The 22,772-nt window shown below is 66.2% G+C and overlaps 8 protein-coding genes across 8 annotated transcripts in view; 5 read left to right on the top strand and 3 right to left on the bottom strand.

Moving 5' to 3' along the window:
* The window catches only part of EMIHUDRAFT_241694 (hypothetical protein), a gene marked incomplete at both ends in the record, with an annotated part of 5,189 nt that extends 3,349 nt beyond the window's left edge, over nt 1–1,840 (top strand). Inside the window, 2 exons of the mRNA XM_005773252.1 lie at nt 1,324–1,500; nt 1,817–1,840. Coding sequence (XP_005773309.1) covers nt 1,324–1,500; nt 1,817–1,840 — 201 coding nt within the window. The remainder of the gene's footprint in view (nt 1–1,323; nt 1,501–1,816) is intronic.
* A 40-nt stretch (nt 1,841–1,880) lies between these two features.
* Nucleotides 1,881–3,704, bottom strand: EMIHUDRAFT_117407 (hypothetical protein; the record flags this gene model as incomplete). The annotated part of the gene is made up of 3 exons (XM_005773251.1): nt 1,881–2,182; nt 2,320–3,595; nt 3,681–3,704. The coding sequence occupies 3 exons, from the start codon at nt 3,702–3,704 to the stop codon at nt 1,881–1,883; spliced, it is 1,602 nt and encodes a 533-aa protein (XP_005773308.1).
* A 985-nt stretch (nt 3,705–4,689) lies between these two features.
* Nucleotides 4,690–5,691, top strand: EMIHUDRAFT_117406 (hypothetical protein; the record flags this gene model as incomplete). Its single annotated transcript, XM_005773250.1, has 1 exon — nt 4,690–5,691. The coding sequence occupies one exon, from the start codon at nt 4,690–4,692 to the stop codon at nt 5,689–5,691; it is 1,002 nt and encodes a 333-aa protein (XP_005773307.1).
* A 311-nt stretch (nt 5,692–6,002) lies between these two features.
* Nucleotides 6,003–6,386, bottom strand: EMIHUDRAFT_315935 (hypothetical protein; the record flags this gene model as incomplete). Its single annotated transcript, XM_005773249.1, has 1 exon — nt 6,003–6,386. The coding sequence occupies one exon, from the start codon at nt 6,384–6,386 to the stop codon at nt 6,003–6,005; it is 384 nt and encodes a 127-aa protein (XP_005773306.1).
* Nucleotides 6,387–7,851: 1,465 nt separating this feature from the next.
* On the top strand, nt 7,852–10,543 carry EMIHUDRAFT_458475 (hypothetical protein; the record flags this gene model as incomplete). The annotated part of the gene is made up of 8 exons (XM_005773248.1): nt 7,852–8,425; nt 8,607–8,646; nt 8,728–8,766; nt 8,834–8,941; nt 9,109–9,177; nt 9,724–9,744; nt 10,220–10,246; nt 10,322–10,543. The coding sequence occupies exons 1-8, from the start codon at nt 7,875–7,877 to the stop codon at nt 10,541–10,543; spliced, it is 1,077 nt and encodes a 358-aa protein (XP_005773305.1). The 5' UTR covers nt 7,852–7,874.
* A 568-nt stretch (nt 10,544–11,111) lies between these two features.
* EMIHUDRAFT_241688 (hypothetical protein) lies at nt 11,112–11,507 on the bottom strand (the record flags this gene model as incomplete). Its single annotated transcript, XM_005773247.1, has 1 exon — nt 11,112–11,507. One exon carries the CDS (start codon nt 11,505–11,507, stop codon nt 11,112–11,114), a length of 396 nt encoding a protein of 131 aa, XP_005773304.1.
* A 4,303-nt stretch (nt 11,508–15,810) lies between these two features.
* EMIHUDRAFT_241686 (hypothetical protein) lies at nt 15,811–17,100 on the top strand (the record flags this gene model as incomplete). Its single annotated transcript, XM_005773246.1, has 4 exons — nt 15,811–15,966; nt 16,034–16,171; nt 16,243–16,464; nt 16,549–17,100. 4 exons carry the CDS (start codon nt 15,811–15,813, stop codon nt 17,098–17,100), a joined length of 1,068 nt encoding a protein of 355 aa, XP_005773303.1.
* A 3,871-nt stretch (nt 17,101–20,971) lies between these two features.
* EMIHUDRAFT_469884 (hypothetical protein) lies at nt 20,972–22,724 on the top strand (the record flags this gene model as incomplete). The annotated part of the gene is made up of 6 exons (XM_005773245.1): nt 20,972–21,521; nt 21,798–21,848; nt 21,985–22,016; nt 22,241–22,389; nt 22,512–22,563; nt 22,706–22,724. Coding segments are annotated over exons 1-6 (837 nt in total), but the record flags the coding sequence as incomplete, so codon positions are not given.
* Nucleotides 22,725–22,772: the final 48 nt, after the last annotated feature.

Below are 22,772 nucleotides of genomic sequence, written 5' to 3'. Positions count from 1 at the left end.
GCTGCGGCCGGCCGCCGCCGCCGCCGCCGACGCCGCCGCCGCCGACGCCGCCGCCGACGCCGCCGCCGACGCCGCCGACGCCGCCGCCGAGCTGCCCTCGGCCGCTGCCGAGGCGTCGTTGGCAGTTAAGGCTGCCGCGGTACGCGCGGCTGCGTTTGCGGCGGAGGCTGCGACGACGCCGCCCGCCGCAGCCGCCGCCGCCGCCGCCGCCGCCGCCGCAACCGCCGCCGCAAACGCAACCGCAGCCGCCGCCGCAGCCGTCGGCGCCGCCGCCGCCGCCGAGGGGACCCCCCGGGAGGTCTGCTCGGGCGCGTTGTTGGGCGGCTCTCTTTCGCCCCGCCCGTCGCCATCCTTTGGCGGCATCAGCTCCTCCCCGCTGCTCCGCGCATCCGCGCCGCCGCCGGCGCGAGCGGCCGCGGTGGCGGCGCACGGTGCCGCGGCGGAGGCGGAGCCGGCCGCAGGGGCGGCGGCGGTGGCGAATCCCGCGCGCTGGGCCGCCACGGTCGGCATGTCTCCGGCCAGCTCCGGCCCGCGAGTCGTGTCGGCGGGCGGTGGGGCGGCGGCGGCGGCGGCGCGTGCTTCTCGTGCCTGTGGCGCTCGCGCTGCCAGATGCCGCGCCACGGCTACGGCAAGGGAGCGACAATGACCTCGTCGAGGGAAAGTAGGCGCGACGCCCGACTGGCTCAAGGAAGCCGCGCGAAGCGTCGCCGCGCCGACACCGCCGCACCCGCCGCCCGCGCCGGCTCGGGATTGCGATTCGCCGACCGCTGCGAACGCCGCGGCGGCCGCGGCGGCGGCCGCAGCGTCCGCCGCCGCGGACGCCGCCGCCGGAGCAACCCCTTTGGCCGAGGGTGGTGCGGGCATCTCTCTGGCGGCGCTCGACGTCTGCCCGTCGACCTTTCCAGACCTTTCTTGGAGCTTTCTTGGAGCTTTCCTGGAACCTTCCTGTAGGCGGCGCTCGACGGGTCGCTACTCGAGCTGCGCGCGAGTTTGCGCGAGGAGATGCGCGCAGTGCAGGCCTTCGGAGATGGCCCGAGATGGCCCGAGATGGCCCGAGATGACCCGAGGCTTCCGAGTTTGCTCAAAGAGATGCGCGGTCGTGCAGGTCGTCTCGCCACGACGGCTCTTCGCCGAGATTCCACCGAGACGCCGCCCTCGCCGCCTCCTCCCTCGCCGCCGCCCTCGCCGCCACCGCCCTCACCTCCACCGCCCTCGCCGCCACCCTCGCCACCCCCCCCCCCCTTGCCACCGCTGCGGCCACCACCCTCACATGACAGCCCTCCGACCCGCACTCACGCCCCGCTCCCCGCGGCTCGCGCGCAGGTCGAGCTCATCCGCGAGCTCGAGGCGCAGCGGCACGAGGTGCGCTCGCTGATCGAGGCGGGGCGGGAGGAGGTTGCTGCCTTGCGCGAGGAGAACGCCGCGCTCCGCGAGGAGAATGCGCGCCTTCGCGCGCCGCCGCTAGCCGCGCTGGGATTGCAGCGCTGGGGCGCGGGGCAGGTCACGTAGGTCGTAGAGCCCTGGCTGGTGTCTCGCACACAGTTGCTCGGCTGGAGGGCTGTGTCCTGTGAGTCGCTTGGCCGGCGCCAGATTTCTTTTTCTATTTGCGCCATCCCCGGCACAGCGACGAGCCGCAACGAAAATCGTAGAGTGAACCCTGAAAGGGCCAGACTCAACGAGAGCAATTGAACAACGTGAGAAGGGAGAACATAAAAAAAAGCCCGCGCGCCCCACATGCTCTAGGGATATTTGGTGAGTTTTTGGAGTTTGACTTTGAGCGCCGCACTGACTGCGCGGCCCGCGGGCACGGCCCCAGGGTGCGGCGTGTCAGCGCTGCTAAGATGCACACAGTGTTGCCCAAAGATAGAGACATGATAGTATCAGCCCAGCCCGAGCGGGTCCGTCGCCGCCCGCGCCGCCCGCGTGCGCTGCCGCTTGGCGTTGGAGCGCTGCGTGCGCCACTCGGCGCTGTCGGCGTGCGCGTTGCAGTGCGCCGGCACCCTAGGCTCGCCGCCCCGCCAGTGGCGGCACGCGGACACGGGCGCGTCGCACGCGAAGCAATAGCAGTTGGGGCAAACCGCCTCGTTGCCATCGACAGGCGCCGCGACCGGCCTCTCGGCCGCATGGAAGGGGTGGAGAGGGCAGAGCGCCCGCTGGTGCGGCAAATGCTCGGGCAGCAGGCCTGTGCGGCGCAAGCAAGGGAGGGTGAGAGTGCATCTGACAGAAGTCATGACGGGTATGGCTTGGGAGCGCCTGATGCGGCGGAGATTTGCACGTCGCCGCCTGCGAGCGAAGGAGCGGCGGCGGCGGAGCTTTGACGCGGCGGCGCCACCTCCTCCACCTCGTCGCTATCGCTCAGCGCCTCTGCGTCGGGCGGCGAAGGCGCGCCGTCGCTCGAGGGTGATAGCAGCACGCTGCTGCTGCCGCCTCCGCCGCCGCCGCGCCGCCCGCCGCCGCCCTTGCCTCGCTTCGCCTCCCGCGCCTTGTCGGTGAGAATTCGCGCCCGCTTGCCTGTGACGGCGGTGCTGCAAGGCCCCTCGTGCCAGAGGCGGAGGTTGCAGCCAAGCGTCTTGCAGCTCGGAGCTCGGAGGGGCGTCGAGGCAGCCTCCTCCTCCTCTTCGCTGCTGCTCTCGCCGGCTGCAGCCTCGCCGCCAGCGCCGCCTGGCTCGCCCTCGCCCGAGTCGGACGCCTCGCCTGCCGCCGCTGCCGACGGCCCTGCCTCTCCTGCCGTCGCCGCCGCCGCCTCACCAACCGCCCGCGCGTACGCCACCGCCGCCGCCACCGCCGAGCCGAAGTAGCCGATGGTGACCTGCCTTCCGTCCACACTGCGCCGCGCCTCGAAGCGGCCAGAGGAGCGGTGCTCGAACACGCCTAAGTAGCCGGTGCTGCATCTGCTCGAGAGGTGCAGACGCAAGCCCTCCGCCTCTGTCGCCACTATCGGAGGAGGTTGAGCAGGAGGCTGGTACTCGCCGGCCGCCTTCGCGTACGCCACCGCCGCCTCCACCGCCGTGTCGAAGGTGCCGATAGTGACATACCCCTGGCGCTGCGCCTTGAAGCGGCCCGAGGCCTGCTTGGACACGCGCTTGTAGCCGGTGCTGTTGTTGCTGGAGAGGTGCAAGCGCAAGCCCTCCGCCTCTGCCACCACCTCCGCCGCTTGGCGCTCGGCTGGCTCGCCCGCGTCGCTGCTCTCGGCAGCCGCAGCTTCGCCGCCTGGCTCGCGCTCGTCCGAGTCGGACGCCTTGCCCGCCGCCGCCGCCGCCTCGCCGACCGCCCGCGCATACGCCACCGCCGCCTCCACTGCCGTGTCGAAGTAGCCGATGGACGCCTTCTTTCCGTCCGCCGGGCGCATCGTCCTCCGGTGCGCACGGTCCCGGTGCGCCACAAATCGGCCAGAGGCGAGCCGCCACACTCCTCTGTACCCGGTGCTACTGGTGTGCGAGAGGTGCAGTCGCAAGCCCTCCGCCTCTGGTGCTGCCTCCTTGGCCTGCGCGTTAAGCACCCTCCTCTTGCACTTTGCGAGGTGGACCAGGCCCGTAGGTGAGCGTTTGCCACCTCTCGTCGGCGTAGGGCTGCAACGACTCCGGCAGAAGACCGCCTAGCGCGGGGTCAAGAGGCACGAGATCTCGAGACCGCGGCGGAGTCTTAGCAGCGCACAGTTGGCAGCGGCTCATGCCCCGCACATCCCCTGGACAAGCGAGAGGCATTGCGAGGGTTGGTAACTAAAGAAATGAGAACTCAAACAAGAAACAACGCATTCACATTACAACGGGACATTCTGCAAACAGTGCAGTGAGGAGTTCAGGCCGGGGCCCGAGCCCCTAGGGCGACAAGACATGCGCATACAGTGGGTTGCGGGCATTAAGAAAACGTACCATTAAGAAACCCTACCAAGCGATTTCCGCAAAAATCTAAGAAACCACGGCGCGCCGCAGGCGCGGCCCCGAGAAAAGGCCAGACACGAGTGTGAACGGGAGGCCCAGCTCAAAATTTCTCTTCGCCTGCGGCGCGCGCACTTGTCACTTTCCAAGTCTGCGGTGTTCTGAGTGGATGGAGTGAATGGAGGCGTGTGTGCGTCTTCCCGTCATCCAGTATCCAGACAGAGAGCCGACTCGGCGGCAGACTCTGGCATCGCCCTCGCGGACCGCAGCTTACCTCTTACCTAAAAAATCCTTCGGGCCGGCGCTCTGGCTTGAGTGCCCCGGCCGGAGCTAAGAAACCACGGCGTGGGGTGGATGAGGGCTGTGGAAAGGCTTAGAAACGGCGGCGTGCCGCGAAATCCTGTTTTCTTAATGCCCGCAACCCACTGTAGGGCGGTGAAGCGCGGTGGGGGGCGGTGATTCGAAGACGAAGAGAAAGAGGCTGAGAGCATTAAAGAAATGAGGGCGCGGAGTGAGAGAAAGAAGGAGCGAGAAAGATACGAAAAGAAAAATTCTGTTAGGACCGTCGTACCGTTGTTATTCCCCTCCCATACGTGCTCGTACTCCTCCTTCGCTGTCCCATCTCCCCATCTCTTTCCCGCCTGGGCGGGGCAGCGGGTGGGCGCGCGGTGCGGCGTGGCGTGTGAGTGTGTGCGACTGCAACGACGGACCGCTCGCAAGGGACCATTGGGTTTGTACTATTAATAACAACGAAGGCACTCTCAAAAAAAAAAATGTCGGCGCCGCAGTTCCCTCTCCTCTCCTCTCCCCCATGGTCGGCCGCCTCGCAGCGGCACGAGCTGCGCGCGCTCTGTCGTCTGCAGAGCGCTTGGGAACGACAGAGTTTTTCGGTGCGCTTCCACCGCGATTTCCGTGCGCGCTTCACCGGCAGGGATCGATGCGTGGTGGCTCAGAGCGGCTTGGAGCGGTCGTGGACGTTGGCGACGTGCGCGAGCTGGACGAGGAGGGCGCGGGGCTGGTACTGGACGCGCTTCGTGCGCACGGGATCATAGTCATCAAAGGCCAGCAACTCACTCGCGCCGAACAGGTCAGATTCACTGGCATGCTTGGCGAGACGATCATCCTGCCGCCGAGCTTTGAGGGCCGAGACCCAGAGCCAAACCAACCAGCGATCCAGCGCGTCACAAATTTTTGGGCGGACGGGAGCTGGAAGGGTCCTGCAGGCGTCTTCGGGACGTACTGGCACCAGGATGGCCAATTCTGGCAGGCGCCTTTGCATAACATCATGTCCATGCTCTATAGCGCTGCGCTGCCGCCGTCGGGCGGCCAGACCGGATTCGCCGACTTGCGCGCTGCGCGCGCCACGCTGTCCACCTCGTTGCTCGAGGAGGCAGCACGTTGCTCCATCCGCGCGTCGGTGCGCAACATCGCCGACTTTGCCAAGGGGACCGAGGAGGATCTTGCCCTCTTTCCCGACGTGAGCCACCCCATGCTCTCGACACATCTGCTCGACGGCGGCGCTCTCCTCTACCTGGGCTCGCATGCAATGGAAGTGGAGGGGATGGAGAGCGCTGAGGACGGGAGGGTGCTGCTGACGAGACTGCTGGCGCACACGACAGAGACGCCCGAGTTCACGTACTTCCACACGTGGGAGCTCGGCGACCTGCTCATCTGGGACAACACGCAAGTCCTCCACCACGGCTTCCCGTATGAGAACAACGGCATCAATCGGCGCGAGATGTACCGCTCACAGGCAAGGATGCGGAGCGCGAGCCCTGGTCGGTCGGGCGGATGCATATATGGGGCACGGTGAGCTAGGGCCTGGAAGGTTTTTTAGAGGTTTTAGGACGCGTGGCGCAAGTCTAAGTGGAGGGAATCAATGGCGCCGCTCATATACTGTGCCAAAAGAAGAAAAAATGCGTTCCCCATGCGCGGCGCAGGAGACGCACACCTCGCCCAAGTGAGAAGTGACAAGTGTGTGGAGGGGTGGAGGTGCGCACCGACCGACGACACCACCGTGTCCGTGACAGAAAGAAGAAACGGTATCCGACAGAGCAATGTCGACGCGCGCGCAATCATGCACGAACGGGGTTTGGCGCCACGAAGAAAACACATAATGTGCCGTCATCGCACCACCACCCTTGGCAGCACAAAGCTGCGCCAGATGTCCGCCAGCTCTGGAGCCGCTCCCTCGCGGCCATCGAAGCGCTCCTCGTCCCACGCGATAAGGTAGCCCAGCCGCATCACCTCCACCGCCCACTTGCGAGCCGCTGTTGGGAAGAGCGCGTGCGACTGCGGTGACCACTCCGCCGCCTTGAGGATGAGCCTGCCCACCTCCACCGCCTCGGCCGCTGGCTGCAAGTTGGCCGGCTCAAGAAGGAGTCCAGAAGCCTCGCCCGCCACGCTCAATTTGAACGACGGGGCCGACCTTGCCGGAGGCCTTTGCGGAGGCCACCTCCGCAGCCCACGAGGATGCGCGGAAACGACGACACCGACCTTGCCGTTCATCGAGGGCCGCGAGACGAGAGAGTGGATCGTGACTGTGGAACCGACGGCCGCAGCGGTCGGATCCGACTCGCCCCACGAGCAGAGGACGCGCGCCCGCTCGAGGGCCGAAGGTTCGCCGGCTGAAGAGTCTGCGCCGCCGCGCAGCAGCGCCCGCGCCCGGTCGACGGTGAGCGCCTCGAGATGCTGGAGCGGCGTCCAGCCGCGGCTGGCGACCAGCCAAGCAGCGAGGTCGGCGTGGCCGCGGCGGTTTGCGAGCACCTCCGGCGTGCCGTAGGGCGGCGTTGCGGCGCGGGATGCGCCGTAGGAGGAGAGGAGCTTGACGACCTCGAGGTGACCATGGTGGCACGCGATGAACAGCGGCGTGGCGCCCTGCTCATCGGCCTGGTCGATCGCCGCGCCAGCCTCGAGGAGCAGCCGAACGATCTCGAGCTGGCCCTCCAGGCACGCGATGAACAGCGGCGTGGCGCCTTCATCATCGGCCTGGTCGACCGCCGCGCCGGCCTTTAGGAGCAGCCGGACGATCTCGACGTGGCCCTTCTCGCACGCGATGAGCAGCGGCGTGACGCCGTTGTTCGAGGCTTGGCCGACCGCCGCGCCAGCCTCGAGGAGCAGCCGGGCGCACTCGACGTGGCCGTTCTGGCACGCGATGAGCAGCGGCGTGGCGCCATTCTGCCTGGCTTGGTTGACCGCCGCGCTCGCCTCGAGAAGCAGCCGCACGCACTCGAGGTGGCCCAGCTCGCACGCAACGTACAGCGGCGTGAAGCCTCCATCGTCTGCTTGATTGACCGCCGCACTGGCCTCAAGAAGCTGCCGGGCGCACTCGACGTGGCCCTCCTCGCACGCAACGAGCAGCGGCGTGGAGCCGCCCGCAGCAGCTTGCTTGACCGCTGCCCTGGCCTCGAGGAGCAGCCGGGCGCACTCGAGGCATCCCTGCCAGCACGCGAGGACGAGAGCCGAGGCGGCGTCGCCGTCAGCGGCCCCCACGCTCGCGCCGGCTTCGAGCAGCAGCCGCACCGCCCCGGCCTGCCCGTGGCGAGCGGCCCAGGTGAGCAGCGTGTCTTGCTGCTCGGTGTCGAGCCGCGCGTCGAGCTGGGCCGCGAGCGACGTGCCGTGCGTCTGCTCCCCGGAGAGGAAGGCGTGCAGCGAGGCCAGGTTGCCCACGGCGAGGTCGGCGAGCATTATCGGCCCATGCCCCCAAAAGAGAACCGCCATGTCTTTGCCCACCGCCAGGTCGGCGAGCTGCGTTGGGAGGCGGCTCATCGGTTGTGGGGTTTGTTTTTCTTTCTTTGGCTATTGGTTTTTTCGCGAGAACAAACGCGGAGCAGGAGGGGACGCACACCTCGCCCAGTGTGGAGGGGAGGTGAGCACCGTGAGAAAAAGAAAGACAAAATTGGCGCGCGTTGTGCCGCCATCGAGCCGCACAGCAGCCGGGAAATGGTTGTGCCTCTCCTGGTCCTCGCTGGCGCGGCATGCAGCCTCAAGCCCGGCATGTCGCTGCGACGCACAGTGGACGTGCCGGGCACCGCCGCGGGGTGGAATGACGTCACCGATCAATTCGTGGCCGCGCTGCCGCCCGTGCCGAGTGCACTGGCCACGGTGCGCGCGCCATCCGGCTGCCGGCTCGCCCTCATCGACCCGGCGATCCTTGCGGTTGGTCCGGCGTGCGACGTGGCTCCGCGTCGGCTCTGGGGCGAAACTGTCTCGCTTGCCGTGAGAGACGGCTCGCCGCTCCTGCCGTGCTCAGCCCGGCTGCTCGTCCTCGGCGACGGCGATCCGGAGGCGTCGTGGGAGGGCGGTGTGCTCGACGTGAGCATCGAGGCGGCCGACCCACTGCTCGAGCAGCAGCGCGGCGCGGCCGGCGGCGAGGCGTTTGCGCAGGCAGCCCTCCGCACGGCGCTCGCGGCGGGCGGGGCAGACGCGGCGGCGGTCGCCGCGCTGGAGACGGCGGAGGAGCCGTCGCCTGCGAGCCGAGTGTACGAGACGTTCGTGGCGCGGTGGGCGGAGGACGTCCACGGCGAGGCGTTGCTGCCGGCAGCGAGGCGCGCAGACGCACAGACGCACACGCACATGGCTCGGGGACCCGCAAGTGTAGTGGCGTGAGCAGCTCAGGCACTAGCAGAGGCGCACCTGCCTTGAGCGGAGCTCTTTCTCTGTGGACGTAGGCGCGCCACCCACCACATACCTCCCCATACCTCCCCATATCGCCCCATGAGTACGTAGGCGCGCCGCCCACCACATACTCCACCTCTTCCGCGAGCAGGCGGCCGCCCACACTCGCTCACCCTACAGCCACGGGACCGAACCCACACCGGATTCGACACTCCGGAGGGTGTGGTACTAGGCCGCGGCGGCCGCCGCGTACTTGCGCAACAACGACGCGGCGGTCGACGCGCGCCGCGCTGATTACCCGAGATTGCCCGAGATGACCCGAGATTGCCCGAGATTAGGCCGTCGACGCAGGCCGCGCGCGTTTGCCGGCGCATCGCGTCCACTTGGTACTTGACAATGTCCGGTCGGCGTACAACGTCGGCTCAATCTTCCGGACGGCCGACACGGCGCGCGTTTAGAGACGGGGAGAGGCGTTCCGCATCTGCGCCCGGCCGGTGCTGCTGCAGACAGAGCTTGGGCCCGCCGGCGGGATCTCCCGCAATCTCAGGCGGGATCTCCCGCAATCTCCGGCGGGATCTCCCGCAATCTCCTTTCCGCAATCCCTCCCCGGTAGGCGCGTTGCGCCGAGGTGATCACCTGCGGCTTCACGCCGCACCCGCCCAATCCGAAGCTCGCGAAGACGGCCCGTGTGGCTAGATGTGCCGGGAGAGTAGAGGCCAGGCAGAGGCACCGCCCACCCAGGGTACCCTCTCCGAGGACCCCTTTGCTCTCTCGAGGACTCGCCGCGGCTCTGCTCCAAGAGACCTCGAGAGAGCGTGCGTGTGCCTCGACTCGCCAGGGGGCGGGAGGGACTGCCCTCCCCTACCCCAAGGTAACCGAACCCACCCTCCCCTCCCCCACGGTACCCGAACCCACCCTCCCCTACCCCACGGTACCCGAACCCACCCTCCCCTACCCCAAGGTACCCGAACCCACCACGGGGGCCAGGCTAGATGCGGAGGAGCCGCAATGTGCGTCGGATTGGGGCACGCACACCGCAGCACACTCGGATTGGGGCACGCACACCGCAGCACACTCAGGGCGAGGGAGGTCAGCACACTCCACGCCGCGGGGCGAGCATGCACGCATCTGCTATTGCCGTCTTTTCTTCCACCGCTGTTCGGTGTGGGTTCGGTGACCGTGGGGGTAGGGTAGGTGGAGAAGTCTACCTGACCTGGCCGTATCTTAGGCCTTTGGTGCGATCGAGTCGGTGCCGACGCGCCACGCACAGTCGACACTTCAGGCCTGCTCCCAAAGCACTTTCTCATTCTCTCATACCCCAGCGCACTCACTCTCTCTGCTCACAGCGCACCGGCCCTTCTCGTCTGTTCATCACTCACACACACACACACACACACACACACACACACACACACACACACACACACACACACACACACACACACACACACACACACACACACACACACACACACACACACACACACACACACACCGCTCGCCCACGCGCACCGGGCCTTGCACTTTGAATGCCGTGCGGCTCCTGACGTCAGACGTGGAGTCGCGAGGGCCGCCTGGCCCTTGCCCCACCACCTCGTGTGTGTGTGGAGAAGTGTACCTGGCCTCACCTTACCTCACCTCACCACTCCCTCTGCAGGACCCACCCGTTACGCTCCCGTTTTGCAGGACGAGCCACCTCAGCGCCGTCGTCGATCTCCTTTTAGGCCGTCCGCGCGCTGCAGGCCGGCGGAGTCGCCGCGTCCTCACCCTACAGCCACGGGACGGTGCCCATACCGGATTCGAGACTCTGGAGGGTATGGTACTAGGCCGGCGGAGTCGCCGTGTACGCGATGGAGACGACGGAGCGATCGCAGGCCTACAGCACGGTCGCCTTTCCGCCCGGCGGCGTCGCCCTTGTGCTTGGCAACGAGCAGATCGGCGTCGACACGGACGTGCTGGCCGCCGTGGACGGCATCGTCGAGATCCCGACCTTTGGGGTGAAGAACTCGCTCAATGTGGCCAGCGCCGCGACCGTCGTCGTGTTTTGAGGTGCTACGGCAATGGGGGTTGCTCGACGGGCAACAGGGCGGGACTGGGGGGGGGGGGGGGGCGGGGGAGCAGCGGGGTGGGACATAGCTCATAGGTCTCTTGTGAAATTCCCTGTGATGGGAAATGTATACAGTCCGGGCGCGGTCGCCTGCCCCTCCCTCCCGACTAGAGCCGCCTGCAGGGAGAGAAAGCGGCCCCCTTCGTTCTCCACACTCCAGCGTGCCGGACATTCCTCATCCGTCGATCGTCCGCTTCGTCGTGCCGGCGCAGCGAGAAGCACACCGAGCGGCCCGGCGCCGCCGGCGCGCCGGGCGCGGCCGCGGTCGGTGTGATTTTCGGACTATTCGAGATCTGAAGCATGGATACATATCAGCAGCACACAGACGCGCTCGCTAAGACGAGAGCAACACATGCCACATGTACATCGTGAGGATACACGGCCCAAAAGCGCGGCGCCCGCACCTAGCAGGTGGCGACTCTCGAGACCGGAGAGTGTGATGGCAATCGATCAGCCCGGCAGGCAAGCGCCCGCCGTGCACAGCAGCTACAAGAGGCGACAGCGGGCAATCACAGCACCGCGAGCGGCACCAGCGGCTGTCGGTCGCGCAACATCGGCGGAGGTAGTGCCAGGGAGGCAGGGAGCCGAGTGTTGAGCGTCGGGCTGAGCCGTGGTGCGGTTGGCAGAGGGCACGCGAGCGGCGGCGGCAGGCTCATCGGCGGCGGCATGGTCGTCATCGTTTGAGCGCGCAGCGACGGGGCCGACGGCGGGTACGGCGAGGGGCTGCCCTCAGGCGTGCGGGAAAGGCGAATTATAACGTGGCGCTCGAAAGCGTCGAGCGACGCCACCCGGCGAAGGGTCGGCGGCTTTCGCATGTCATCAAGCGCTCCAAAGCCGCGTTTGTTGGGGCTGCGGAGAGCGAGAACACAGGTGGTGGACTCTGCGCGCCGAAGAAGAGCAGGCATCGCTTGATGAAGGTTCGCAGGCTTCTGCTGCTTGTGTCTGACCAAACACGTGTTTCTTTTATGAGCTTAGCCTTCGTGTTATGAAACAACGCAAGGCGGACAGGGCATATCGCTCTCGGGCTCACAGACATCCCTCACACCCGCCGCACACCCGCCGCCCCCGCGCGCGCGCCCCACCCCGGCCGGGAGAAAGGGGAGTGACAGTTTGGGATGAGTAAGCCCGAGTATGTTGAGTCCTGGCTCAACAACGCAGATAACAAGAGGGGGTGGTCCGGCTCACAGGTCCGGCTCACGCGCCTCGAGCTTACCATCTACCGCACTGAACACTTCCGCCCCCTCGCTCCCAACCCATCCACCCCGCCCCGGGCCGCGCCGCGCGATCTCGGGCGATCTCGCGCGATCTCGGGCGATCTCGGGGCCGCGCCGCGCTATCTCGGCGATCTCGCGCTATCTCGGGCGATCTCGGGGCCGCGCCGCGCTATCTCGGGCGATCTCGGAGCGTCGCTCGCGCGGCGTCACACCTGCTCAAAAAGGAAGGAGGTTGGAGGCAGGAGGTCACGCCCCATCCAGAGCGCCGTCGTCGCCGGGTTTTTGGCCCCCGGGTCGTCGCCCGACGGTTGCTGCGCGGGGCAGCAGACCATCGGACGGCGCGACGACGCCCCGTCCGGCACGCTCCCCCCTCCACCCGGCTATTGCCGCACGAGCGCCCTCAGCGGCGGAATTTTTCCCTCGCGCTTCCTTGGGCCCCCGGCAACGCCGACGGACTTCCCGTCCCCCCACCTGCGCCGCAATCACCGCCGTGATTGTCGGCGCCGCGCCCCTTGGCGCCTGTGCATGTCCCGCGTGCCCGCCCGCCAAGGCTGGTGCCAAGGCCAACCCAACTGCCAAGGCTGGTGCCAGGGCCAAATCAACTGCCTGGCTGGTGCCAAGGCTCAAAGGCTCTCCTCTCTCTCTCTCCTCCCTCTCTCCCTCCCTCCCTCCCTCCCTCTCACCCCCCACCTCTTCTCTCCTCTCCCCCTCCTCCTCTCTCCTCTCTCCTCCTCTCTCCTCTCCTCTCCTCTCCTCTTCTCATCCTCTCCCCTCTCCTCCTCTCCTCTCTCCCCCCCTCTCCCCCAGCAGCTTCCTCGAGGCCGAACAGGTAGATCCTCCCTGATCGCTAAGCTACCACAGGGGAAGTAGACGTCGTCCGCCGCCGCCTCCGCCGCCCGCGTGCCTCCGCCCCGCTCAGCAAAAAATCAGCATTATATCAGGAGGTGCCAAAGCCGCAGCATCTCCATGAGGTGAGCGTCGTGCGTTTTGCCGCCGCGTGCCGCCGCTGCGCCGACTGGCTCCCGGTATGGTGGTGCTCTCTACTGCTGCCGAGCGCTTGGTGCCGACGTCGACCGGCTGCTCTCGCGGCGCCGAGGCGTGCCGCTTCGGTCACACGTCACGCGCGCTGCGAGGTGTCTTTTGGCATGCGCGCGCTTGGCATAGACGCCAGGAAGCTCGCCTTCCTTGCCTGCGGCCGCGGGCGTGCGTGCTGGCCCGCCAGGCTCGGCGACGCTCCGCGCGGGTCTTCGTACTTCGAGCTCGCGACGTGTATCGCGCGCCTTGCGGGGGGGGGGCGCGGAAAAGAGGAACCTCTTAGCGCCATCGCCATGGCGCTGCAAGCAGCGCCGGGCAACGACGACTTACCGCCTCCCGGTCCCCCTCGGCACACCGCTGCTAAATGTTTGACGACTCGAACCCATGAAGCTTCCCTGTGCGCGGGTTACCCCGCACACGGGGGCAGCCTCCCGCGACGAGCCAGCATGGCTCGTCGCTCGACGGGAGCCTGCCCAGCATGCTCTCGGCACTCTGTACAGCCTCGACAAGGTGTCTGGGAAGGCCGGCAGGGCCAGAGCGGGCCGTCTCGGGCGAGATGGCGCGCTGAATGCTACCATGACTACGAGCTCTCCGATCGGGTCGCCGGCGGCGGGCTTGCGCGGCGTGCTGCTCGACGGCAGGCTGCTCTCCAACCTTTCAACAGTGTCTTTTACCTCAATCCTCTCGCTGCAACCGCCTGCGGGGGCCGGCGCCGGCCGCCTCGCTTCGCCAGCGCTGCCTACGCCTACGACACGCGCATCGGCTCGCCGCCCGCGTGGCCTGCGGCGGGCCCGCGGGGCGCGGCGCTCGTCGGGAGCGCGCTCAGCAGGCTGTGCAGCGCAGCCTGACTCACTCAGAGCGCTGCTGATGCGGCGTGGCGCCGCCGGCGGGGATGCAGCGTGGCTGCTGCTTGGCAGGAAGCCGGGCAGCTGCTGCTGCGGTGATGGCAGGGAGCCAGGCAGCAGCTATGGAGTCTTTGGCAGGTTGGGCCACGGCGACCATCAGCGCCAGCCGCTGCCGAAGAAGATCGAGGCCTTGGCTGGGCGGCGCGTCGTCGCTGTGTCGGCTGGATGGTACCACAGCCTCGCCCTCGCCGCCGACGGCGCCGTCTGGAGCTGGGGTGGAGGAGACGATGGCAAGCTGGGCCATGGCGACCAGCAGTGGCAGCTACTGCCGAAGCAGGTCGAGGCCTTTGCTGAGCAGCGCGTCGTCGCTGTGTCGACTGGATGCGACCACAGCCTCGCCCTCACCCCCGATGGCGCTGTCTTTACCTGGGGCAAGGGCGACCACAGCTGCCTAGGCCATGGAGAGGACCTGTCGAACCAGCTGTTGCCCAAGAAGATCGAGGCATGGGGGGCGGGGCAGTGAGGCAGGGTGTCCCAGGACCAGCACGGCAGAACACAGAGAGGAGGGTAGGACTCTGACCTACCTGTTCCGACCCTGATCACACCTCTCTCGAACACCGACCTGATCCGACCGTGCTCACTTCGAACACGGTCGGATCAGGGTCGGACCCGAGTCGGAACAAAATTGGGAAAATCCCTACCTCCCGCCGCCGCTGACCCCTGTTCGAGCACGGTCGGAGCAGGTCGGATCACGGTCGGATCACACGGTCGGATCAAGGTCGGGAAAAAGGGCCGTACGCCCGTGTGTGGGGCAGCTCATGTGTTCCGACCCTGATTCAACCCTGTTCCGACCGTGTTCGAAAATTTTCGGCCTCGTATCTGCCAACTATACTTCCCAGACTCTGCCAGCGCTCGCCGGACTCACACGGATGCAATCGTTTCCGCCGAGAAAACGAGACAGCCGCTGTCAAGCCACGTCAGCAGCTTCTTCGCCTCGTCGCCTCGCACAGCCGCTTGCCCGGCCTCTTCGGAAAGGCTGCCCGGTGAGCCGGAAGAGGCCGCCTCGCCCGCGGAACCGGAAGCGCCGTCCGCGCCCCCCGCGTACATACACAGATGTCTCTTGCGCGGCTTCAGGCCGCGCGCGCGGGTCGCGCGCGATTTCTTTTTTTATATTTGCCGCCGACACCAGAGCGGTGCTTCGACACCGAGATCGTTCAAAGGCCAGTGCGCGCCATTCCCGTTTCATTGGGCTCGGCAGCGGGCAGTCCTCCTTAGGCATGGTCAACCAAGTCCCGCAGTTTACGTTTACGTGCGCCGGGGCCGGCAAGCGACTCGAGGTAGTAGTCCATGGCTTCTTCCGTTGCCTGGTAGCTGTGACTTAGGAAGTCACCAGCGAGAAGAGAAGTCCACTCGGAGCAGTCCTTGACCACGAGCATATCCTTGCCAATGAGCTGAGACTCGTCCGTCGTAGAAAGTCCGACCAGCCCGAGGGCACTACGCCAGCTGTTCAAGTACTCTCGCGCCACTAAGGCCTTGTCTTCACGGTTGTGGAGGATATGAATCTTGTTCTTGGCGATGCGCACAATGCCGGCGCCTCGCGCCTCTGGCTCACTTGCGTCAAAGGTGGACGCGCGGATGTCGGCGGCGACCATGAAGATGTTCTCGAAGACGAAAGCTGGCGTCTCGTCTGCATCGGGAGCAAACTGCCCCAGCAAGTAGTTGCCCATGGAGTGAGCCATCACCGAGATGGGGAGAGTGATGTTGGCGTCCCCAAGCTTCTTGAGGAGGATCCGCAGGGCCCTCGCGGCGCCTGGCGCGTCTGCTTTCTGTTGCGGATAGGTCACGGCCAAGTTATCGTTATCGATGAAAGACTCTTCCGCCGGCCAGATGATTGGGACAACAAAAGCGCCCGTTGACTTCTTGTTCATCGTATCCACAGTCTCGAGGGCACCACCAATCGAGACTTTGTACCCGTGGATGTAGAGGATGCAGTGCTCCGCTCCTCGCTTTGCCGCCTCGGCCTCGAGTGAGCGCGCGAACGTCAAGGAGGCAAGCGGTGTTTTGTTGACCTGTCCAAGCAGCGGTCGGCGAAAGCTCCCCCAGTCATATCTCCGATGATTGTTGGCGGCACCGAGGTGGATCCTCGTCTCTACCCGTTCCTGGTGTACATAGCGGAGGAGGACTTCTGGGGCCAGTCTTACTGCGGTGCGGTGCTCATCCACCCGCAGTGGGTACTCACTGCCGCGCATTGCGGGACAAACTTCGAGCGAGTACGCGGCCGACTGCGCCAGTCACCTCCTGCTTTGCACGTTGACCATCAACTCCCCTCCCTCTTAGGTTCTACTCGGCGGGCACGCCATGAGCAAGTTTGAGGCTGGCGACGACTGCACGGAGACGATCAATATCGAGTCGATTATTCCAAACGCCCTCTACAATGCAGGCATCGAGCTTTCGGTTGTAGCAGAGAAGGTTCCGGTTATGCAGCGCACTACTGACAGTATAATCTCTGAGCAGACACGATGGACAACGACATCACCCTCATTAAGCTGCAACGGCCAAGCGAGTACGCACTGATCGACCTCGACCAGCCTGGCGACAACACGTGGCACGAAGTCGGGACTAACCTCGTAACGGCAGGTTGGGGCACTCTGTCTGCTGGTGGCGGAACGCCCGACAAAGCGCAGCATGTCACTGTACCAGTCGTGCCGGACTGCGAGGACACCAACTACGGCCCGAGTGTCGGCATAGAGTACAATCCCGAGACGAAGGTTTGCGGATCGTGTGCATGAAGCCTGCACACGATCCGCAAAATGGCCGACCTTTCCCCTGCGCCCTCGCTTCACTGCGGGCAGAGCGCTCCGTGTGTGCGGTACTCGCCACACCTCGCCGCACCGGCGGAGCGGCCTAGCTCTGCGCACCACCAGCATCCGCCCGGGATCCATCCGCTGCTCTTGGTGCTCGACCGGATTTGTGTTGGCTGCAGCGAGTGCTCCCTCACGATAAAGGGACTGCGGCAGCAGTATCCGGAGTTGACGAGAACCGACGCGCGCAAGATCATGAAGCTCAAACGCATATACTGCTCGGCATGTCCCCAGGGCCGGGATCGCCCGGCCGCTGAGGTGCCGCACCTGACAGACGACGCCGCCATGCAGCTGGCCACCTCTCTCGCGGGCCGCCTGCGCTTGACACCCGCAGTTGTTGGCGCAGCCTTTCCTCCATCCGTCCCGATGCAGTCACTGCTGCCGCCGCTCAGCTCCTCGTCGAGCGGCTTCCCACCGCCGCTATCAGTGCCGTCGTCGACGGTTCGGCCGCTGACGCAAGATCAGCAGGACGACGACGAGACCAGGTCTTGCGAGTCCGAGGAGCACTTTCCGAGCCGCTGGCTCCCACCTGGTCTGACGTGAGTCCCTCTCCCTCCCTATTCGACGACTACTGGTCGCTGCATGTACGATGTGTGGAGAGAGAGTGAGAGACGCGTGAAAGAGACGCGTGCGTGTGCAAAAGCGACAGTCCTCTTGCCAGACTGTCGTGGAGAGGGTGGTTGCATGTATATTAGAGGCAAAATGGTACAGTACGGACAGGCCCTAGGTGTGGCCGAAGACGGTAAGCCGTAAGCGAACTAAGATCGCTCTCACGCCTAGTGTGCCTGAGAAGACAGTCACGAGTCACACTCCACGATGACACAACCCACAGGAATAAATACTTGTGTCGCTAATGTTCGAACAAGCGGTCGTGTCGTGCACCTCGGGTGTTGGGGAGGTCGTTGGAGCCGTTCAGGACCATTTTGGGGGCGCAATTCGCCTGGTTTCCCTTGAACACGCGGTTTCGCCCCCTCGGAGCGCCCACATAATCGCGCGCCCCCCCCTGTGGCGACGGTCTCGCGCACCTGCGCCAGACCCCACCGCACTAGCTACATAGATCGTCAGCAGTAGGCGTGCTCAGAGCCCGGATTTGGGCCCATTCGCCAGAGGGCTCGAGAATGGCGCCCGGCAACGTGCAGCTGCAGGCCAGAGGGCGTGAGGTGAGGCCGAATCCGCAGTCGCACGAGCACCGCTGCCCCCAGCGATGATCATGCATGGAGTGGCACGGCGGATAGGCCCGCCTGCGAGCGTGGAAGACAGTCGCGGGGCGTGAGGTCTCAATGTATCGCAGGCTAGGACCGGAGACGGCGGCGCGGGAGAGGGAGGGAAGCGTGAGCGGCGGGCGATGAGAGTGATTTCCCCGATCTCGCTAAAAATGGCCTAGTCCCCTCACGGGGGACCGGGCGAGCACGCACCTCGCGTCTGGGCGCGAGTCGACGAGTGGTCGCCGAGAGATCGCCGAACCACGTTTCGAGTGCGCGCGCACACAGCACAGCTGCGGGTTGTAACTCGACTGCCGATCGCGCGTGCGGGATCTGAATGGAGCTCGCTGGCGCCAGTGCACGGTGGCAGGGACTGGAGGCTCGGCCGAAGGGGAAGAGCAGTCCTCAATCGTCACGTAGAGGTCGCTGGGCTGGATCCATCGAACTGCCACACACCTGGAGCGGAGGCACATCAGGTCTTGCGGCACGCTCTCCGACAGATGCATGCATTTTGAGCAATTCCACGCGCCTCCACCGTCGCGTAGTACGCCAGCGGCACGCCGGTACGCCTACGAGTCGTGCGCGCTCGGCAGTAATCGGCGTTGAGACTGCCTAGCGCGCACATCTAGAGCGCCGAGTTGCCTTGCCGCGGGGTAACCGGCTCAAAGAGGTGGGGTTCGAGCGGCGCCTGAGCGCGTGGGAATGCGTAGTGGGCTTGGAATGAGACGCCTGGCGTACATCGGGCTCGGACGGTGTCTGTTGTGAGCTCACCGCTCGACGCACAAACCAGGCTCTTTAGGCGCCCGCCAACTGGCCTCACGGTCGAGAGAGCGGAACGCGGCTCGCCGAACAGCAATACACGTGGCCGCACTACTGTAGAGGTACAAACAGGTATGCAGATCGCGGCGCGCCGACTACTGGCACGGCGTCAGAGCCAAATTGACCAAGGGCTCTGCTGGCCTGTGCCGACTCGCCGACCCTTCGGGCTCACACCACGGCTGGCCATCGCGTGAACAGGACGTGCCCTTCCGTTTTAAGGCAGTTCAATACCTTCCCCACGGGACACCAGGTCGATATCCGGCTAAACCACACGACCCCGAGAAACGCATAAGCCGCCCCGGCGCCGCCTCCGATTCCGGCCGTATCGGCCATTTCGCTGGGGCGGCTTATGCGTTTCTCGCCAAAATGGTAAAGATGTCGAGCCAAAGCTGTCGACGCCGAGTTCGGCACCCGATTCGCCTTAAAACTGAAGGAGGGGGCGCGGCTCGGAGATGGCAAGGCACGGCGAGTGCAAACGTGCGGCTATTATGACGCTTTTAGGGGCTCCAAAACCTCCTTTTCAGTGGTAAGCGCCACCTGGCACCTCGCGCCGTGCCCCCCAGCCGCGTGTGCGATCGCCCACGGATCCGGGGCGGGGGATGGGAGCCCGAAACGTCCACACAAGTATGCTCGGAGGCTCGTCAGAATGGTTTTTCAAGCGTTGTGTCATCGTGACACTCACGCAGTGTCCAGTGAGAGAGTGACGAGTGTCAGGGCCGAGGGCTGTGACACAGGAGTCCTGTATCAGGATTCAGGTGCCTGAGGAGTCAGGAGTTGGCAGGAGAGCTCCGAGGCATCTCACGACGGGCGACGGGTTTCTCGAGACTCGACGGTCTGTGGTGTGACGACTGACGTGTGACAGTGCTCACAGTGGGCAGACGTGTCACGTGTGACCCGCTCGACGGCTCACTCACGCGTCGATCTGCTGTCTATCCGCGGCTCGTCGCTCGATCCGAGACTGCAACGAACTCCGCTCAGCCGACTCACTAGCATGCGAGCAGATGGTCCTTCTCGACGTCCTTGGCCGCCCTCAGCTCCCCCTTGATGGCCGGCCGTGGAGACGTGTCTGGCGAGTCGCAGGCCCCTTCATCGTCCGCCCCACCCTTCTGCTGCTTCTCTTCTCCACCCTCTGCGGCTGTGGCGCCTCGTCGACTGCTGCAAGCGATGTAACACATCACAAGCAATCTCCAGGCCGTCACAGCACTCACCACTGCCCACACGGGTACCTCCACGCCCGCCTGCCCGAGGAGCAGCTTGCCGCCGATCACAGCCCCTCGTCGCCATTGGCCATTGCGAGCATCAGCAGCGTCATGCCGCTCGCACGAGAGCCGTCACCAAAGACGCACTCGAACGTCGTGTCGACCCGCCCGCCGCCGTCGAGCCACGCCAGCACCGGCGACTCGTCTCCTCGCTCAGCCGCAAGCATGACCTCCTCTGGCACTGCCTCGCTGCCCGGCGCGGCCTCCGCACCGCCCTCGCCGCTCGAAGCAGAAATCGCAGCACTGGCGCCCGCCGCCGCCGCGCCTGCGGGTACGCCGCCCGCCCCTGCGCCGCCCGCCTCGGCCGACGGCGCCTTGCTCCGAGCTGCCGCCACCTCCCCAAGATACGTCCTGAAGGCCTCGTAGCACTCGGCGTGGCCCTCCTCCTTGGCGATCTGCAGCGCCGTCTTGCCCGCCGCGGTGCGCAGCGTCATGTCAGCGCCCGCCCGCAGCAAGCGGAGCACCACAGCGGGACGGTTGTGGAGGGCGGCGGCCATCAGCGCGGTGCCGCCGTTGTTGGCCTGCAGGTTGATCTCCGCGCCGTGCTGAAGCAGCATGTCGGCCACGCGCTCGTGGCCTTTGGCGGCGGCCATCAGCGCGGTGACGCCGTGCTTGCGGTCCTGCAGATTCATCCGTGCGCCGTGCCGCAGCAGCATCTCGACCACCTGCACGTAGCCCGAGAGGGCGGCGGCCATCAGCGCCGTACAGCCTTCGCTGTCTCGCGCGTCCGCCTCCGCGCCGCGCTTCAGCAGCACTTCAACGAGCTGCTTGTGACCGTGTTCGGCGGCGATCAGCAGGAGCGTGCAGCCACTCACGCCGCGAAGCACGCACGTCGCGTCAACCCGACCAGCCCCGCCGAGCCACAGCTGCACCTCGTCGACCTTGCCGTCCTGAGCCGCCCTTGCAATCCTTTTCGGCAGCGCGAGCGGCGCAGCAGTAGCCGCCGTTGAAGCGTGCCCGCGCCGGGAGGCGGCCGAGCCAGCCTTAGTTCGGCCGGGCATGCAAACGGGCGGGGTTGCGGGTGCTGAGCGCCTCTCTCTTGCTGCCTCCCGCGCTGGCTTCGAAAAAAGAATTCTGACAAAAGAAGTAAAAGGGCGCCCCGGTCAGGAAAAAAGAAATTTTGCCCCCCGAGTTCGCTAGCGACTTTGCGATGATGGCTGGATTGACGCTGGGTTCTGTCGCCGCTGGCACGCCCATGCAAGGCTTTGCCCCATCACACCAAGACAACATGAACGGAGAGTACCCGCTCTCAAAGACGCCCGGCGGGAAGGCCAGCCACATCAAGCGATTCGCCGACTATCCCGGCGGCGTCGAGTCATTTGAGGTTTATTCGCCGCCGATGACCACTCTCTACTCGCAGGTCTGGTGGTCGCCCCTCCCGCCTGTCGACCTGCCGGCCGACATCGTCCGGCGCTACAACGGGACGGCGATGGCGCTGGTCGGATGGGAAGTCGATCAAGTGCGCCGCACGTCTGAGGGCGTGGAGAAATCCGTGCCGATGAGCGCGTCATACAACCACCACTGGGACAGCTGGCTGATCGGCGCCGAGGCGCGTGTGCGCAAGGTCTCCCTCTCCGGCCCAGACGACCCGGCCGCCGCGGATCTCGCTGGCCGTCGCTCCGGCTGCGGCGCGGAGCTGCCTTGGGACCAGCCGCAGTACGTCGTGGAGGGGCCGGAGTGGTCGGCGCGCGCCAGCCCCGTCCATCTACCCCCTTTGGAGCAGCGTTTCCCGACCCCTCCCCTGACACGTCCCCGACCCCTCCCCTGACACGTCCCCGACACGTCCCCTGACAGTCCCCTGACACGTCCCCGACGCGTCCCCTGACAGTCCCCTGACACGTCCCCGACGCGTCCCCTGACAGTCCCCTGACAGTCCCCCGACACGTCCCCTGACAGTCCCCTGACAGTCCCCTGACAGTCCCCTGACACGCGTCCCCGACGCGGCGCGTGGCTTGATCAGGTGCGAGGCCACCCCACGCACGCCGCCCTGACGTCCGGGAACGGCGGCGAGTTCCGCAAGACGCGGCACGGCTCCTTCTAGGAACCTTCTGGGAACCTTCTAGGAACCTTCTAGGCGAGTTCCGCAAGACGCGGCACGGCTACTTCTAGGAACCTTCTGGGAACCTTCTAGGAACCTTCTAGGCGAGTTCCGCAAGACGCTGCACGGCTTCGCACCGGGGTACGCGCTCGCCGTCGGCTAGGACCCTGCTAGGACCCTGCTAGAGCACCCTGCCAGAGGACCCTGCCAGGAACCGTCTCGGAGCCCTCTCGGAGCCCTCTCGGAACCCTCTCGGAACCTTCTCGGAGCCCTCTCGGAACCCTCTCGGACCCCTCTCGGAACCTTCTCGGAACCTTCTCGGAGCCCTCTCGGAACCCTCTCGGGACCTTCTCGGAACCCTCCAGGTACGCGCTCGTCGTCGACTCGCCCGCCCAGCTCCAGATCACGCCCATGAACATCGACACGTGGAACCGCGAGGCCATGGACCTCACCGGGCCGGTGCCTCCCCCGTTTGTGGCGGGGCCGCTGCCGCGCGCCTCGCTCGCCCCTAAAGGCGCGCGGCACACGGCGGGTGGTAGCAGCGAGGGCAGCAGCAGCGGAGCGGGCGGGAGCGGCGGGGGTAGCAGTGAGGGCCGCAGCAGCAACTCAGCCGCGGCGCCCCGCTCGCCCCTTAAGGCGCGCAGCACAGCGGCTTGCTCGAGTGCCCGATGACGACACGGCTGACCAAGGCCCCCCCCCCCCCCCCCACCCTCCCCCCCACTCTCTCCCCCCCCTCCCCCCCCCCCTCCCCCCCCCTCTCTCGCTAACTCCCTCCCCTCTCGCCACCTCCCCCCGCCTCTCCCCCCCCGCACTCCGCCGAACCCCCTAAGGGCTGTGGACAGCGCGACCCGCTTGACTAGTATTGCAGTGCTATCTTCCACTACTACTCATCTGCTG

Source organism: Emiliania huxleyi, assembly GCF_000372725.1.
Source record: "Emiliania huxleyi CCMP1516 unplaced genomic scaffold EMIHUscaffold_340, whole genome shotgun sequence".
In the NCBI taxonomy this organism is placed as follows: Eukaryota; Haptophyta; order Isochrysidales; family Noelaerhabdaceae; genus Emiliania; species Emiliania huxleyi.
The sequence above is the reverse complement of the archived record's forward strand: the minus strand, read 5'-3'. Positions and strand labels throughout refer to the sequence as shown.